The sequence below is a fragment of the Ascidia mentula genome, chromosome 7, assembly GCF_947561715.1.
Source record: "Ascidia mentula chromosome 7, kaAscMent1.1, whole genome shotgun sequence".
NCBI classification, from domain to species: domain Eukaryota; kingdom Metazoa; phylum Chordata; class Ascidiacea; order Phlebobranchia; family Ascidiidae; genus Ascidia; species Ascidia mentula.
In genome coordinates, this window is record NC_138572.1 from 10,936,475 (window position 1) to 10,948,826 (window position 12,352).

Sequence of the window (12,352 nt, forward strand, 5' to 3'; positions counted from 1 at the left end):
TGGCGACAAAAGGTACAAAAACGACAACACAGACTTGCTGTTGCTTACCCGTTTTCTGAGCCGAAACCCTTCAAGCTGCAACAGATCCCGCAACTCGCCAGCCAATTTAATTGCCTTATCTTTAGTTTCGACAGATTTCAAACAATCGTACACGTAGAAGTTTCGTTTCACGGCTGCGACCGCTTCGGGACTGAAATGACCTTTATTATGTTCAGCCGTTTTGTGTAAACAGACCCCAGCACAGCAAGGAGACTAGGCTGCGCCAAATATATGTACCAGCATTTGGTAGTCTTCAAGTTCACGCGACAAATTGCCTTCAGGCCACCAACGAATCTCAGCACGGATGTATCATTAACTTGGTCCACCCTCACCTAATGAAACATCGCTTCAACATCAGCGACAAACCCGACTGGTTCCTAGCGAAATCAAACAAGTGTCCCAAAAAGGCCGTTGATTAAATCTGGGCCTTGTACAAGCTGATCGTTTAGCGACGTATTCTAAAATCTGGCGGCACAATCAAAGAAAACCCTCACCTTGCCTGGTTTCTGCGGGTGTGTCACTGGGTGATGCGGCAGGTACCAAACAGCGTCATCCTCTGGATTTTCCAATCGTCGTTTTAAGTATGACAGACGCTTTATTGCCATAGAACGGTTATTCGGTAGGTTTGGAGCACCTGGCCTCCATGGCAATCGCAGTTGATAATGTCTATCGTGGTGCTTGACTGAGCCTTCAATCTGTTTCAATGCGTACCTGTCTTCTTTCGACAGTGTTGCTTCAGGTGACAGCGCGATGGGATCAAAGTCGCTTTCCCACGTGCACTTTATTTGTTGGTGCAACATTTCATCCTGCGAGTTTACAAAATTCACACATACATGTGAATCACCTGAACCACGACCATGGCACGGACCCACAAGTTACCAACCAAGCATTGAACGCACGGAACTTGGCTCCTTTCGTCCGCCTCTTCTTTCATCGTTGATCCAGAACACCTCGGGAACGTTGGCTCCAATCAGCAACATTACTTCCCCACATGGCAAAACAGGAAACTCCACATCACGCAAATGAGGCCACAGTCAAAGCGATCCTTCTGGGACTTAGTTTGGAGAAACCGGCAAACTGCTCACACTCAAAACGTCATGCAATTGTACGGATTCCTTCCCATCAATCGACGCTACTGTCAGATTAACAGCCAAACCCTCCCCTTTTCTGTGACCTATCACTTACTGTAGTCAAGAAGTACGTTGTCTTCTTCCCCATGACGTCTAGCTGCTTGATCAGTCTTTCATCACACAAGGTTGTAGTCGATCCTTGATCCAAAAAGGCGTACGTTTCCAGCTCCCTACCATTACTGCCCGTAACCTTAACCGGAACAATATTAAGATACACGCTTTCCATATGAGTGCTTATACAAGTCCAGCTGACAGTTGCACTTGACGATGACGATGTCTCCACTGACGATTGCGTAGATGCTCCGGTTTTGACTAAGGTTCACTGCATGAAGAGGTTGGACGGTCCATTACCACCTTCACCTTGGCGTTACAGTCTTTGACATCGTCGGACTCAAACGCTTGATTTTCCGCGTGTGTCGAGCGCAGGGAAAACTCAACGTTCCGATTCTCAGGGGAAGTTCCATCAAAGCACGATGTCGATGATGACTTTCGTTCCCACATTTCAGCTTTCATTGTGGCAGCCTTTAATTTATGGTCAGCTTCAAGAATTTTTATTTCATTTTCTGCTTCCATTATTTTCTGCAAAAGATTGCTTTCAGCTTTCAACTTTTTCTGAAGAAGTTTACTCTCGGCTTCCATCTTCTTCTGCAGAAACTCCTTTTCCAAAAGCGCAACCTCTTTTCTTACAAGAACTTCAGTACGCCTGCAACTCGAGCTCGAGCTTACTCGTGAACTCGCTTTGCTTTTTGAACCAAAATCGCTGACAGACAATGCCTTGCTGTCACGTTCAGTTGGCCTTGGACGCATTACTTGCTCCACTTTTTTATTTGAACGTACATCAAACTCTTGTTTGCCACTTAGTAAACTTGAAAGTGCCACGTTAATTTTTCTTTTGTCCCTTTTCTTTTTTTACCGAGTCCAAACGTATTGCATGTTTGTCGACACATTCGTCATACAAAAAGTTGATAGCCGAAGTTACCTCCTTTAACTTTTGCACATGCGAGGAGTCCATCATTATTTTCTCAGCATCTTGATATGCCAAGTTAAGACGATCAACTAAATTGTCAACGGTTTTTTGAGATTCAACCATCTTGGAACCTCTATCGACACGTTACTCCGTAGTTGTCCGAGTAGGAACGTTGTCCAAATTGAAAAACTTTAATGTTACGACCGCTTGTGCGCAGCCTGGTCCTGCGCCGTTCGTCCCACTTGGCACAAACGCGCCGACCCAACTTCCAAGACAACCCACTCCTGGTCTGAATGGTCGTCTTTTTATTCTGAGCGTAGCGGTTTTTCTGCAACCACAACATTCATAATAGCAGATTGTTACGTCACAGTATAAGTATTGAAACAATGCTCAACGAAGATACGCCACCCACCACAGTTAACAAATTGCATCTGCGTTTAATCATTACATTTAAAATATTTAAGACTCGCAAACCACGTCGCCGAGTCAAAGCACATCACAAGTTCAAAACGCAAGTAAAAACTGAACATACCAACTATGGGGGTGATCCAGGTCACGTGTTACTGGTGTCTTATTCAACTTATTCAAATAGAATCAGGATAAAAATTAGTTGTCTCTTAACACAACAAAAGTTTAACAACAGTACAATTTCATCCTTTCACCCTACAAACATGTCGTCCTAAAGACAATGAATACCAAGGGCTTTACCGGTTAAGGGTGAAATCAGCCATGTGTTAATTCTCGCTGTAATTTTGGTAATGCCGTCCGCATTCCACAGGCTTTTATTCACCAACGGCCGCTAGTAAGTCCAAACTGATAATTTCGCATTTGCTTATGCCTAAAAAATGTCATGAAATGTTATATTCAACAATTTTTCTTACCTAAAAATAAATTATTTTATTCTGTTTTATAACAGACTGACCCATTTCAGAAATCAAACATCCAGGCAAAACTTGTGAAGTTTTTTACAATGCACGGCCGTCAAAACAAATGCATTATAAAACATGTGTACGGCCGCATGAATTAGCATATACGGCCACATGAGGCCGTTGCGCCCCAGGTTTGAACAATGATTCTAACCTACACTAAACTATGCGTATCATCGTTGCATGCAGTAAAAAGTTTCTTGCAAATAATTACAAATTCCTTAGTTTCGGCCGAATTAATTTGGCATACCGAACTTTCGGTGCTTTCCTAGACACAACGTTATAAAAGTAATACTTGAAATGTGCGGCGAATACGAACACAAAATCTTCGGAGAAAGGAGTATACTTGTTTTCTTTATTCGTGATTGTCTCCCCCTAATAATTTGCACGATTTTCCGCCAATGTAGCCAAGAGTTCTCTTCATGTAAAGAATTGCCGAAAAAACACATTGTGTGCTCAGGCTGAGGTGTAGTATTGTCAAATCAAAGAGAGGCACACAGATTTTATTGCGTCACAAACCATAAACTGAAGTAAATCACGACCTGAAATTGGGTCACCTGAAAGTTTTTGTAGTCGCATGTTGCAAGTAAAGTCAAAAACTACGAATTTTGTTTTCTGCTATTGCTTTTAGATTTGTTTTTGTGCAACAATGAACGTTGCAGCAATAATTACGAAAAGTTTATTCTACGCATATAACTTACGTCTAACATACGTGCAAACTAGTTGAATTTAAATGTTCAAGGTAACAGGTAGATGATTTTAGCATTGCAACAATGCAGGCAGATGTCACGCATATTCCTTCATACATCCACCACTTGCCTTACAGGTAATTTTCATGGGGAGTTGCAGGTAAACATAAAGGTTTCACATGGATGGAGGCTATCGAGTTGTGTGCGAATATTCGGATTCCCAATGGCTTTGGGCTTAATTCCCAACCCCAAAACGACTTGCCTGGAAGTGTTATGGACGATCTCACAGTAAGTATTATTGCGAAGTAAGTTTGTGGTTCCCACGGTAGAGAGGTAAATATTCCTTAGGGATTAACTTTCATTAATAAATACCATGAATGAAACTGTCTCTAATTGACAGCTAGCCTATATATAAGGGATGAATTGATCTAGCTGCTTTCATGCGTGATTTAGTTCTCCTGACGAGGTTTAGGCAAATCGTAGATCCTAAAAACATAGAAGGAAATTTTGCTCTAAATGTTCATAGATAAAGATGGCAAAAATGATTGTGTTTTTATTGATGTTTCCACTGATTTATTCTGTGAGCTGTCAACAGCAATGTCCACCTTCACAAGCACAACTTCAGATCTGTGCTCCTGTGTCTTCTGTACCACCTGAATTCGATTGTAAGTTATAAACCTTGATTAAACAAAACCTTTTTGTTACAAATAACAATTTGACAGGAAATATAGGGTTATTTATGTAAGCAATTTCGCTGCGAATAGTTAGACGCAGCATTTGGCCCAAGCGTGTGAATATTTAGACGCAACAAGCAGTTTTGTGAAATGAAAAAGAATGAAAATCCGATTATGGGGTTATTTATTTATTTTTCTGTTGCCCCAAGCGCGTGCACCAAATGAGCTACACCAAAAATACTGAAAAAGTTTGTTAAATTTGATTCTTTGTTCGCAAAATTTAACTTGCAAACCATCAAAACCCTGTGTCCAATTTTTCGTAATTTATCAAAATAATAAACTGTATTTTAACCTAAGGTTTCTATTTTCGTTTTTGAAGGGCGAAGTTCATTGTAACATTTTGTTTGATCCTTGCATTGCATTTGTTTGTAGTTGGAAAAATGAAACTAGACAGTGCTACCTTGTCTAAGGAGATCGAACAAATTGACTCAAGATTATCAGCAATTGAACAAAACACCAGCAACGGAGGAACAGTAGCTCGTAATTTGTCATTATTTTTTGGGGGACAATGGCTAAAAAACATTTTGACAATAAAAAAAATGAAAAAAAGAACAATGTTTTTCAACAGGGGCCCGCGTTGATTTTTTAACGGTCCCCCAAACCAGGATATTTCTTTTATGAAAAGTGCTTACTTTTGCCTTAAATTTTTTTGAAAATTTTCGTTTTTATCTATTTTTACTGTTGACTAATTTTTAGTTTAGATTTTTTAAAATCACCGGACCGTGAAGGTTGTTTCGAAATTTTAACGATCCGGAAGTGTTAAAACGTTGAGAACCACTGTGGTTGAAAAGGCACAATAGAAGAAATCTTAACTCAAAACTCTGTTCGTCCCTAAAATGACAAATTTTTCCATATGTTGGAAGGTTGTCCCGTGAGTCGATATTTGCTACCCAGACGAAGACAGAACACTGATTTCGTGCGGTTCCGACGATATGTTCCCAGATTGACCGTCGCTACAGTGTGTGCGTGGGTAAATGTAACCGACACATCGCACGATTACTCCATTATGAGTTATGCGACATCGGATCATGGAAATGAATTTTTGTTGTTCGTTCGAGCAAGCAGATCCGGCGTGTTTGCACTACATGTAGGGGACCAGTCGGTTGATCTACCAGTCCACATTCCAACTTCAACTATGGTATGTTTTATAAAAACTTAAACCCATACAATAGGCGCCAAGCAAGTTATAATTACCATCGTTTGTAACGATGTTTGCCAATACCTAATTGAAAAAGCAGCATGTTAAATAGTCCTTTATTTTGACAAAATGCTGAAACAATTATTACGTCACAATTTATGTGATGATATGGGTTTTCTTTATCCTGGCGCCTATGCATATTTGCGTTGTAGTTTTGGTAATACAAAACATCTAAGAAAAAGAGAAATTACGGCTCAACGCCTTTAATACAAGCTTCTTAAGTGAACAAACATACAGAAAACGGTGGATATTTTAATATTTTTAAACAATATTCGTGGTTTATCATGCAAATAATTGAAAGAATAAATTCTCCTGATAATGATAAACAGATCAAGAACGTACTTTTATTTTGTAATAAAATACACGATGATGCACCCAAGGGATTTATGTAATTTGTTTACGATTTTATATTCCCATATGGCTCCATTGCAGGTCTTGGGAGCAGAGACCACTTGGGCTTAACGTATTGAGTAAAATCCACGATTTGAACAGGCTTTATATAATCAATATTGGACGCTTTGCGATTGAATGCCCTGAGGTGTACGTTTTATAAAAGTTTGAATGATTGCGATGCTGCAAACGTATAGTTTAACGACCCATTTTTGTTTCGCATGCAAAAGTCATGATAATTCCCACTAACATTGGTTTTGTGGCTGCCCAGTATGTTTTTATTCAGTGCCGAGACGTTTAACTTCTCTTTATATGTTAAAAGTTGCTTGCCTCATATCTAGGCTGAAGGTAATACTATTTATATGGCTTAATAAAACATGTTGGTGTAACATAACGACAGACCTGGTTTGCAGACCCACGTTTGTGCATGGTTCGATTCAACAACGAACCAGATGGGCGTTTTCATCAACGGGGAAGAAGTATCAAGTGCTGGTTATCCAGGTAGAGCTGTGGCTGGAGGTGGGGTGTTAATTCTCGGACAAGAGCAGGACAGAATTGGAGGCGGAACAGATCGTGACCAGTGTATGAGGTAACCTTAGGATTGAATGTAACAACATTCTTGCCGCTTTTAATTTACAGTAGGAAAAAAAATTCGTAAACTGGTGAGATATCTCAAAGAAGTGGATAAATTTACTAAATTCAAATTTCTCATAACTATTTGGAACACACCAGCTGTTGAATTTTTACCGGAACGGCAACCGTTTTAGCTTATATACTTTTAGTACCGGGTACCCACAACGCTACTTCCAAAAACACGTACCGGTAAACCTTATATGTCACTTAAGACATTAAGGTTTCCTACTGAAAGTAAATCGAAAATGCGTTAAAACAAGAACTTTTAAATCTAAAACTTTTGTAAACGTAGCGGTACAAATTCGTTCGAGTAATTGAACATGATTTGTGGTTATTATTTGTTTTGATTACAAATGCAACAACAAAAGTACAAATACATCAGAGTCTTTAGGCACGTATTCGACCAAACCCCACTAAAACTGAATGCCTACAATGCCTAGACTCAATGCCTCCAATGCCTATGATGCCTACGATGCCTACGATGCCTACAATTAATGCCTACAATGCCTAGGCTCAATGTCTACAATGCCAAGGCTCAGGCACCCCTTTTAATGACCTGTTTTAGCAGTGAACAGTGAAATTTCAGTGAAATCAGCAAAATTGTTAGACTATTTTTTATCTTTCAAGCGACACCTGAGTGTGGGTAAATGAGAGAAATGAGGTTGAAAACGTATGGCTTAAGGACATGTATGACAATTAAAATTGAGAAATCCTGTTTTTGCCGCGTGTTCTGTTTGTTTGCCAATAACCGTTGTTGGGGATTGTGTCTTTTATGGGGACCAATTATAAAAAATGATACAATTCAATTATTCAGTAACATCGGTGCCATTGCGTTAAGGAGAGATGGGTTATAGCCTACAGAAAACCACACAATTAACAATACTTAAACGATTTATTTTTCTGCAAAATCCGATTGCCTTTATGGGGCTCTTTTACTCAGCACAATGTCCAATCATTAAATGCATCCAGATGGGCAAAACACTTGTAATTGTTACAACAATGCGTAGACACGGAATGGATCTTTCATAAAACTACTTGTGACTGTTGGCCTAAGCCCTAAACGATTGGTTTTTCTGTAAATACAGCCTAGCCTAAAGTTTAGGCTGCTTTTTAAGTTCAATTTTCTTCCGGCAACAAATAACTACTTGAACGCCCAAAACAACACTAAACTCCTTTGTTACGTCATCGTTATATTGTGACAAACGACACTATACAAGCAGGGTATTTCCCACTTTCGAAACTTATTTTGATAAAAGTGCAGCTACACAACCGTCTTTAATTTCGTTTCTACTAGAAATAGCACTGTTTTACTTCACCTAACTATTTTTAGTGGTTCGATTGACAACTTGGCCATTTGGCCCCGCAAGCTGACTGACGGTGAAATCAGCAAAATTGTTAGACTTTGTTGGTGTCCATCCGACTACATACTGGCAACCACTCTTCAAAACAGTGAACTTTGGGGATCTGCTACATATGAAATACCAGATACATGCCCAACTATTTGAAATGAGACACCATCATAAACACACCAATTTTGAAAACTTGTTGTTTGCATGTTTTGTTTTTCATGTGTAAAATAAACACTCTTTCAAGTTTATGTACAGGTTTTTAAAGTACAGGGTTTAACACACATTTGTGTTGTTTATCCCAATGACAACTGACGTTCATTCACAGCTAGATATAAACATTCTATACTTAAGATAGTATACCAGATGGTGAAAAACTTTGAGAAACTATATTGAACATTAATTCGTAACTAGAATTGAAAAAAACATCTTTCCAAGTGAAATTTGCCTTGAATAAAATAAAAAAATCACAGAGCAATTCAGTCATCTCCTAAATCAGTAAGTTTAATCACAACCTCTATTATGTAAACTCACATCGTCCACAAAAATAACTTCCAATTAAGATGACTTGCTGTTTATTTTGTGTTTTGCCATTAGAGCAGTAATTGTTGAGGATATTTCCCCTGCAGATTTATTTTGTCCAAAGTATTCACAAAATTCACCCTCTGGGCTGAGTAAATACATAATAACAGTATGATCAACCAAATAATCCTGGTCCTCATCCTTTGGACCTTGTGAGTAATACACACGGAAAGCCCTTGAAGCATTATCAACTTGTTCCCTATCTCCTGTTAGTCCAATTAGCAGAGGATGGAAATCCTAAACAGAACACTTAAATTAACAATACTCTATTGATTTATTAGAAGCAAATACTAAAACTTTAATCAACCACATAAAAATAGACATTCATATGTACATGAAATGCTATGACTGTTATATTTAAATTATTTAAAGGAAACATATTTTTAAACGCTGTATGCAATAAACTTACAGATATATAAGCTTTGACTGCTGATGGGGAGTCCCTCTCTGGATCGATGCTAATAAAAACAGGTTGTAGATTTGGCAGCATTTCATACCTATTTATTGTATCAACAATGCTTCCCATTTTTTCAAGCTCCTCGGGACAAATGTCTGGACAGTGCGTAAATCCAAAATATATGAGGACCCACTTTCCTTTGAAATCCTTGTTTGATATTTTCTTTCCATCCTGGTCTGTCAACTCAAAGTCACCTCCTAACTTGGGAGTTCCATAAGAATGAATGGTTTCAATGTCTAGTTGTTCCTCCCTTTTTTCCTTGAAGTATTTCATTAACAAAATGATCAATGTTCCAAATGATAAACAAAGAATAACTGTGTACCATTTGATAGGACTGCCATCCACATTTTCTGAACTTCTTTGCGAATCAGAACTGTAGTTGCAATGTTGGTTGTGCTTCAACTTTTTTACACTCACATCAAAGATTGTAGCATGTTTATGTTCGAAACACTTTGTGACATACCCTGGTGAGATGAGCACATTTGCTGAAGTAAGCGTGACAAATTTCTTAACAGAAGGCAAGGAATAGATGAGATTTAATTTTGTTCGTAATGAGCAACATGAAAGTGAAAGCCTATACATAGCTCCCTGTAATGTAAAAAATATCAATTTACTGAAACCATATAATATAATTGAATGACAGGGCCCATCCCATCCACCTACGTGGGTCGATCGTTGACATTGACATGTATGTCATGTGTGAGAGCGGGTGTGCACCCGTTCTGCTTTAAAATTTAAATACAAAGAAAAAAAAGGAAAGGTTTTTCCACAACATCACAAAAGTTTAGTTACGTTTCGGTTCAAGAACTTTTTCAGGTATAGCATTCTGGCCTGGTGTCCATGCAACTTTATTTCTTGTATTTATTGTTCATACCATTACGCTTGGTCTAATTATCAATATTACACATGTTTTATTTGATTTGGTTCTCCACTACCCACTTATCTCTACCAACGAGACGCTAGTCGACAAAACTTTTTTTCCAGTGGACAAAACTTTCAACGCTCATAACTTTGCCGTTTCCTAATAGATCTCGATGATTTTTGCACAAGTTGCATGGAATGGCATGTAGTTTCAAAAAATACAAAAATATTAAAAAAAATTCTAACGATTTATGGAACGAATATTTATGAATATTGTCATAAATCGGTCATAACTACTTTTATCGAACCGCGGCCACGACTATTCACACACCGTTGGAAACTACATTAAAAACCCTTTCCAACTATACCAAACTTGTCTAATTATCGCATCTGAAAGAACGCCTACTGATCGAATATTATTCATAACCGTCATAAAAAAATACACTATTTCGTTTATAAGTCTTTTCACAGATTCGCGGGCACGACTATTCATACACCGTTAGAAACAACATAAAAAACCCTTTCCAACCATACAAAAACTTGTCTAATTGTCGCACCTGAATGTACGTCTACTGATCGAATATTTTTCATAACCGTCATAAAAATATACACTTTTTCGTTATTAAGTCTTTTTACAGATTCGGGGTCACGACTATTCATACACCGTTAGAAACTACATTAAAAACCCTATCCAACCATACCAAACTTGTCCAATTGTCGCACCTGAATGTACGTCTACTGATCGAATAATTTTCATAACCGTCATAAAAATATACACTTTTTCGTTATTAAGTCTTTTTACAGATTCGGGGCCACGACTATAATTATACACCGTTAGAAACTACATTAAAAACCCTTTCCAACCATACCAAACTTGTCTAATTATCGCACCTGAATGTACGTGTTCTGATCGAATATTTTTCATAACCGTCATAAAAAATACAATTTTTCAAAATTCCAACACAAATAAACTTGATTTTGTTTTTATTGTGTGGAATTTATCATAATATTAGATTCCTTGAAAAAACATTTGCAAAACTCAATTGTGGCAAGGTTGTTGTTGTTGTAGCACGTACTTTTTCGCTTGCACCTTTCACCCATGCAGCAAGGATGCCAGCGATGTCGGCAACGTGAGTGATCGGCCTCATTTATACCCGCTGACTTAAGCGGCCGCGCATCTGATCGGAAGTGAAGAGGCTTAAAGTCGTGCGGCAAGTTTTCCAATCAGAGTTAATCAACTATTTTTTTGTATTTTTAATAAACTTTATATAAACCTAGGCAAAATGCTGCTTCGATCTATTTCGTTTTCACAACGAAGTACTCTCAAAATTTACAGCTATCTTTTTGCAAGTTCTTTTGAAAAGTTTTGAAATGTCTTCTTCCATGTTCAGTGGTTTTGAGATGGTCTGCAGACTGTTTCCCTTCCTTAGGGGTGCAATTTTCCTCCGTCCCTCCTTCCCTCCGTCCCTCCTTTTAGTGTTTTTTTTGCGAATTTTTTTTTTATTTTACACAATTACGCTACCACAATTCACACATAAGAAGCAGAGCGAAAGGGAGCAGAGCGAAAAGTTAAAAAAAAACATGACAAATTACGTTGAGTACTTATTAGACGGTATGCGACCATTTAATTTTATGCAAATATAAAGTATTTCTCTTTTTTTGCTAGGTAAAATTCACAGTTGCGTAGATTCTTCAAAAAAAGCACAAATTTCGTTAAGTTCGGGTTCGTTTCCGCGTATTTGCTCCTGTAAATCACATATCTGGCACATAACAACGCACAATTTAAAAAAAGTTTACTTGGCAAATCAGAATGCATTCCAAAAAGATTTCTGCATCTGTTAAAATTAGATTTTGTCTTTTTCTAGCACTTAAATATGAAATGACATCCTCCCAGTATACATTGACAATGGGGCATGAACAAAAAAGATGACACACAGTTTTCACTTGCTTCTTGCAAAAAAAGCGCACATGTTACTAACTACTTTCCCAAAAGAGTGTAATTGTTTGTTGGTTGTAACGGCATTGAGATTTAATTTAATTTGGAAGCTTCTTAATTTAGTTTCTATGGTTGATTTGTAGACATGCTTATAAACAAGGGGCCATGGGGTATCTTCCCCTAACCTTTTGTCCTAGATATCTTGTGCTTTTGGTTTATGAGAGGCTTTATGTTTCAAAAAGGAATATATGTCTTTTGTTTTGTTCAAGGCATGCAACGTCTGAATTAACCTTGTCATCGTAATTTTTTGCAATCGTATCATATATCATATGCAAGATACTCTCCGTTTGTGTTAAGTATGTCTATTTGAAATAAAATCCCCGCTTTAATACATGCATCCATGAACCCGGGTTTTGCGTGGTATTTTACTTTGGCATTGAACCATAATGGACCATTGTTTGGTT

General features: G+C 38.0%; 2 protein-coding genes across 3 annotated transcripts; one reads left to right on the forward strand and one right to left on the reverse strand.

Moving 5' to 3' along the window:
* The first annotated feature begins 4,180 nt into the window (after positions 1 to 4,180).
* LOC145908355 (C-reactive protein-like) lies at positions 4,181 to 8,303 on the forward strand. Its single transcript, XM_082995617.1, has 5 exons — positions 4,181 to 4,416; positions 4,858 to 4,965; positions 5,349 to 5,623; positions 6,487 to 6,662; positions 8,037 to 8,303. Exons 1-5 carry the CDS (start codon positions 4,284 to 4,286, stop codon positions 8,209 to 8,211), a joined length of 867 nt encoding a protein of 288 aa, XP_082851743.1. The 5' UTR covers positions 4,181 to 4,283; the 3' UTR covers positions 8,212 to 8,303.
* Positions 8,300 to 9,675, reverse strand: LOC145908354 (cytochrome c oxidase assembly factor SCO1-like). Of its 2 annotated transcripts, XM_082995616.1 has the most exons (3): positions 9,414 to 9,548; positions 9,044 to 9,349; positions 8,304 to 8,871 (listed from the first exon to the last, which is right to left on the reverse strand). In XM_082995616.1, the coding sequence occupies exons 1-3, from the start codon at positions 9,414 to 9,416 to the stop codon at positions 8,611 to 8,613; spliced, it is 570 nt and encodes a 189-aa protein (XP_082851742.1). In that variant the 5' UTR covers positions 9,417 to 9,548; the 3' UTR covers positions 8,304 to 8,610. The 2 variants fall into 2 exon arrangements, with proteins under 2 accessions (XP_082851741.1, XP_082851742.1); XM_082995615.1 differs by having other exon boundaries at positions 8,300 to 8,871; positions 9,044 to 9,675.
* Positions 9,676 to 12,352: the final 2,677 nt, after the last annotated feature.

What these genes read in the sequence shown, in the direction of transcription:
- LOC145908355 (XM_082995617.1), top strand. Translation starts at nt 4,284, where the DNA reads ATGGCAAAAATGATTGTGTTTTTATTGATGTTTCCACTGATTTATTCT. An exon ending in CAACGGAGGAACAGTAGCTC is followed by an intron (nt 4,966 to 5,348) that starts GTAATTTGTCAT and finishes ATATGTTGGAAG; the next exon opens with GTTGTCCCGTGAGTCGATAT. An exon ending in ACATTCCAACTTCAACTATG is followed by an intron (nt 5,624 to 6,486) that starts GTATGTTTTATA and finishes CCTGGTTTGCAG; the next exon opens with ACCCACGTTTGTGCATGGTT.
- LOC145908354 (XM_082995615.1), bottom strand. Translation starts at nt 9,673, where the DNA reads ATGTATAGGCTTTCACTTTCATGTTGCTCATTACGAACAAAATTAAAT. An exon ending in CAGTCAAAGCTTATATATCT is followed by an intron (nt 8,872 to 9,043) that starts GTAAGTTTATTG and finishes TGTTCTGTTTAG; the next exon opens with GATTTCCATCCTCTGCTAAT.